This window comes from Phoenix dactylifera, chromosome 10 (assembly GCF_009389715.1).
Source record: "Phoenix dactylifera cultivar Barhee BC4 chromosome 10, palm_55x_up_171113_PBpolish2nd_filt_p, whole genome shotgun sequence".
NCBI classification, from domain to species: domain Eukaryota; kingdom Viridiplantae; phylum Streptophyta; class Magnoliopsida; order Arecales; family Arecaceae; genus Phoenix; species Phoenix dactylifera.
Window position 1 is genome coordinate 1,290,660 of NC_052401.1, and position 5,184 is coordinate 1,295,843.

A 5,184-nucleotide genomic window follows, 5' to 3' on the forward strand; every position below is an offset into this window, starting at 1 on the left:
CTCAAGTGCTTTCTATGTGATGCTTCCTGGCAGCATCCCGTGGGCCTTCTTCACCAAATACACACAGAAAAAACAGAAGGAAAACTTCGGGCATGGCAGATATGGAATCGATCCATGCTGAATTCTTGTCTTATTTTTGGTAGATTACATCTTGCATGCATGCATCATGCATGCAATTTAAACAAGGCTTGTTCTGCAATGTGATGAGTCAGTAGACCTGCACGACTGAAGTATGTGTAATTTATGACATGCAATTAGGCTTGTTCATCATGTTTATGGAACATGGACATGGACTAGCTGAACCCAAATTGATGGGATGGGAAAAAGTTCAAGTCATTTTCATCTGCGTTACGCTTGGAGGCTTTGAATTTTGATTTCAAAGTCATGAGCTTACCCTCTTTTTTTTCGAAGGACCAAAAAAAGGCACTGAAAACTTCCAGGCTCCAAGAGCAACATAGCTCATTTTAACCTTCAGCGAACAGTTTGGCTCCCAGAATTTTGAGGGCAGAAGCTAATGCTGTTTACCAACCGGTCATCACTACCATAGATCATGTGATCTAGCAACAGTCGCAAAGGTACCACCGTTAAAAACTCCAAACAACTGTATTGGTTTAAAGGGAGAAAAGATAGCGATGCAATGAGGAAATAATAAGAACCGCATCCAATGGAATATTTTCATACAGAACCTCGGAAAAGAGAGAGGTGAAGGGGGGAAATAAATGCTGCAACACAGAAGAAGGTTACAGTTGATGCATCAACCAGCTGCTATCGATAGCAAGCAAACAGACACCAAGAATTTCTTCTAACCGTCATATTAGTTTTCCAGCATTCTTCTGACTGCTGCTCTATTCACAAGCCAGCTTGGTGTCGAAGCTACTCAAGCAGATGGCAAAAGCCTGGAAGGCTGACAGCGGATACCGAAAATCCATGGTGAACATGTCCTTCGCAACCTTCCCAAACTGCAGTAAGATCTTATCATGCTCGGGTGGTGCAGGCTGCGACGGTGTTGGAGCTCCAGCGGCGGGCTGCGTCGCAGCGATAAGCTGGAAGTTCTTGACTGATGCAACAGTCACCCGGCCTCGGAAGTTGAGGCACCAGCATTGCAACTGCTCGTGCCATCTCGGGGCCTTGTTCCGAAGGATCAGAGGCCTCTCTTTAGCCTCATCTTCCTCATCACCAATACCCCTGGGTCCTCCGGCGATGTCACAGAAGCGAGAGCTGCTGAAATCCATGGACCGGTCCATGATGGATGACTTAGAGAAGGACATGCTGCCGAAGGAGTCATCCAAAGAGCGGGGGAGCAGATGGTCAGGCTGACCAGGGACGGTCCCTCCGGCATCGAGGGCTGATGCAGGAATAGAATGCATGATACAGTGCATCCGCCTTGGGCCCCGGGTGCCCAGGACATTCAGCTCGTAGGTCACTTGCGCAATGACGTAGCTTCCAGACGGAACTTTAGGAGACACTTTCTTGGAGTAAAATCTCTTGCTTGTTTTCCCAGGTTGGGAGAGGGCTGCTCCGTTGTGTGCGGGTTGCGTGTCGTAGATTAGGAACTTAGTACCAAGAAAATTAGACCTGAGAAGAAAGTCAATCAGGTTTGTAGCTTTTTAAATTAACCCAAAATGAAAAGAGTTTTGAGTCTTCACAGTTGTAATCACCTTAGTTTTCCAATATAAGTGTTGCTTGATCTAGATATATTGTCAGCATCCATAGATATTATGTATTCTGTACAGGTTGTGCGGCGAGTTCTTTTTGCTGATAGGAGGAACTTCCCATTTTCAACAAGTACTGCTACAACAAGGGATCAAAGTGGATACAAATTAAAGGACATATCATAATCATCTCAAAAGCCCAATAAAACAAACCCTACCAACTCGATGACATACACCGGAAACACCTAATGGTGAATCAGGTGCGCCCGATGTCCACAAAAAGAAAGAACCAAAATGGAAAAAAAATACAAAAGCAGGAAAGAGAGAAGAGAAAGAAAGGAAAAATATTGAAAATGCCAGGATAGGTAAGATACTGTACAAATGAGTATTGTTTAATGTGAGAGTACAATAGAAATGTAACTGCAACTGATTTATAAACCACTGAAGCTGGAAAGATGATGGCCCATACAAAAACTATTCAACTTAGAATTGGAGAAACTCCAACACAGGCTGAATCACTACAAAATACGTAGCAGAAAACAACTTCAATGTTGGTGAATATTCTCCAGCGATGGAAGCAACTTATATTAAGAAAAATTCTCAGTTGTACAGGGAAAACAGTCAAGCTCGTTAAACATGTAGGAAAATACTAAATTCTCCATCATAAGGATGGAAGAGGATTTCCTCGCCAACTAGAATTGCAATTCAAAAAGTTCCTCGAAAGAACAGATATTGAAAAAAGCAGCAGAACGATGACAAATATTCAACACATAGCAGAGAGGAGTAAAATCATAATTCTATCGAAAGTTTAGTGTTTCGAGAAAGTTAAGCCCACAGAGTATACAACACTCATTAGGATATACACACATAAACCCAATTTGGCATTTATAAAAACAGTAATTAGACTGAACAAAATCATTAAAAACAACAGCAGCTGTATGGATTGATACAACGGAAACAAGCTCACCAGGGCTAAGGCACAGATAGAGATGATAAGTTAGAGTTGATTTATCCCTCTTGATAAAGCATTGAATAGTGCCATCTCGAGGTCCAGGCTGTAAAAGGCAACACAACTATAAGAAACATTTACATCAAATATCACCAGCAAAACTAATTGCTTGTCATATCTGATACTAGCGACAAAATCTCTCTGACCACTCAAAATCAATAAATAAACAAAATGCAACGAAGAACGTATCATAATGGTAAGAAACAGAATAACAAGGCCATGATTAACAAAATGGAAACAAAGGGAATTAAGGACACAACCTGCTTTAGGGATAGTGGAAAAGTAAGCTTTCCACAAAATTCTGGACTTCTGACAATCTCTTTACACATTTCCCTCCATGACCTGCAAACAGCTGCACAGGCAACTACGTTTTTGCGGGAAGGCCAAGTATTCTCACTCTCCTCCAACCTTTTGATCACATCACGAAGTAGTTCAGGAGGAAGACTAGCCCAGCAGCTGTTCTGGATTACTACAGGTTGGTCATGCACTTCGTGCACAGCACCCTGAGATTTCCCCCTGTGATGACCTGAGAGCCTCACCTCAAAGCCCCTGCGAGATAAGCTGCCAAGGCCATCTCTCAAATCCCGAACAATGCTACTGAACGACATCTATGCCAGCTCAAACTCAAAAGACAATCCTCCAACAGGCATATAATTGGCAGCCCACTATCATGCAAACATCAGATGCCAGAGATTTCGAGTTTGGGATGACAAAACTGCACACAGTAATAATCTCATACCGCAGCTCTCACGCATTTCTTAAGGCACTAAACTGAATCATGTTCTGAAAGAAGAAATAATGGGAAGCAAAACCAGTACCTATCCTCCTAATCTTATTGTCTTGTCACATGTTGAGGAACTTGACAGGACCTCAGATGCACCAATAAGCGATGCAAATCCCTGCAAAACAATATTTATTACTAATAAAAAGCAAGCGTAATGCCAATACATAAAGCAATTAACTCCACAACTCATCCCATGATGAACTTAAAAAGTCCAGAGATGTATAGTTCCTTTATACGTGCCCACGAAGGCAGTCACCAAAGAAAATAACTTTAGCATAACTTTTTCTAGACCCATTTAAATCATATGCTGACACCATTAATTCAGAAGAATTCATTAGATTTGATTAAATGACTCCATAACCATGGGCCTGACGTCAATGCAAAGTATTTTTTGTGTGTCCTTTTTAGGATACACCGCAGGCTTCAATTGCTTATAAATAGAGAACCAGTTTCCAGGTCCAGATTATGAATAATAAGTGCAAAACTAACTTCAGAAACTCAGTAGGCAAAAAGGGAAATCCCTCGCCATGGCAACTAAGTAACTCCTCTAATGGGATTCAGGGAAATGAAGTAGATCTTCGTGACAGAATAGGACACCCACTAAAAGATACGTCCCAGACGTCTCAGAAGCCGAAGACAGATCGAGAATATAGAAAGGAGCTCGTTCGAGAAGAGCAGTCCATAAAAAAGCACTAAAAATGAAATTTTTCTCTAGCGCTTCCACCAAAAGGAAGAAAGAAAAGGACGAGACAAACAAACAAATAAGAGAACTTTCATCCTAAATAACGAAAACAGTGCTTAATAAACAAAAAAAAGTCTTCTTTTGTACTCGAACGATACACGGGACAGCATTCCTTCATAATCTCACGACAACTTGGAAGAAACCTAGATCTTTACGAAGATTCATACAGAGAACCTCCCAAAAACACAAAATGCCTCCAAAGAACTCGAAATTCAAAACCTACCCGCAGAAATATCCAAACTTAAGTAATTTCCGCAAACCCCCATCCTTGATTCTAAAAGAATAACAAAAGAAACACCTAAAATCACAGATCTACCACGATTCCGTGCAAAAAAACCGCCCAAATTCCTCGAGATCCCATGCAAGCCAACAAACAACTCAACCCCCATCAACAAATCACCAAAAAATGCGAGAAAAAAAAAAAATCAAGAATCCGGCGTTGACCTCTCAAATTGAAGCGGAAAAAGCCAATGAGGGCCTCGGAGACACGAGCTTAAAACCCCAGACCACGAAGAGAGCGCAAGAAAGGCATCAAATCCCCAGCATCAATCTCGCCCGCGCTAAGATCTCGGCCCGATCCTTTCCTTCCATGCCGCCGGAGCCACCGCTTTTGTGCCCCTCTCTCCCCCTGACCTCCACCTTTTGCTTTCAAGAAGCCAGCCGGATCTCAAATCCTCATGAAATGCACTTCAGAACGAGTGGAAAGTGGGCGGAAGAAGGAGAGAACTAAAATAAATAGACGACTGTAGCTTTTATTTTATTATTATTTTATCTACCCGCGGTCCGTCCACGCTCGCCGGGCCCCTTTAACTTTCCGTTCCGTTACGTAACGGCTCCTACTAACGCCGTCTCCTTGCTTCGTTCCCGTGTACCTTCGGAACCTTCTAAGCTTGCATATGGTGCTCGTCAAGCTTTAGAAAAGCCCTCTGCACAGCAATCTCTCTATTTCTGAAATTACGTAAAAATAGCTATATTTTCATTATTACAGCCAATTCCT

The 5,184-nt window shown here is 42.2% G+C and overlaps 1 protein-coding gene across 3 annotated transcripts; it reads right to left on the reverse strand.

Annotated features, from left to right (window-relative positions):
* Window positions 1-584: 584 nt before the first annotated feature.
* Window positions 585-4,897, reverse strand: LOC103703176 (tubby-like F-box protein 8). 3 transcript variants are annotated; one of them, XM_008785941.4, is made up of 6 exons: window positions 4,632-4,897; window positions 3,480-3,560; window positions 2,922-3,376; window positions 2,620-2,707; window positions 1,659-1,788; window positions 585-1,575 (listed from the first exon to the last, which is right to left on the reverse strand). In XM_008785941.4, the coding sequence occupies exons 3-6, from the start codon at window positions 3,267-3,269 to the stop codon at window positions 846-848; spliced, it is 1,296 nt and encodes a 431-aa protein (XP_008784163.2). In that variant the 5' UTR covers window positions 3,270-3,376; window positions 3,480-3,560; window positions 4,632-4,897; the 3' UTR covers window positions 585-845. The 3 variants fall into 3 exon arrangements, with proteins under 3 accessions (XP_008784163.2, XP_008784162.2, XP_038986639.1); XM_008785940.4 differs by having other exon boundaries at window positions 1,659-1,791; XM_039130711.1 differs by having other exon boundaries at window positions 1,659-1,791; window positions 2,922-3,210; window positions 4,632-4,896.
* Window positions 4,898-5,184: the final 287 nt, after the last annotated feature.

Excerpts from the sequence above, each read along its gene's own strand:
- LOC103703176 (XM_008785940.4), bottom strand. The coding sequence starts at position 3,269 with ATGTCGTTCAGTAGCATTGTTCGGGATTTGAGAGATGGCCTTGGCAGC. Across the intron at positions 2,708-2,921 it reads TTCCACTATCCCTAAAGCAG|CCTGGACCTCGAGATGGCAC; the intron begins GTTGTGTCCTTA and ends TGCCTTTTACAG. Across the intron at positions 1,792-2,619 it reads CTATCTGTGCCTTAGCCCTG|CAGTACTTGTTGAAAATGGG; the intron begins GTGAGCTTGTTT and ends CCCTTGTTGTAG.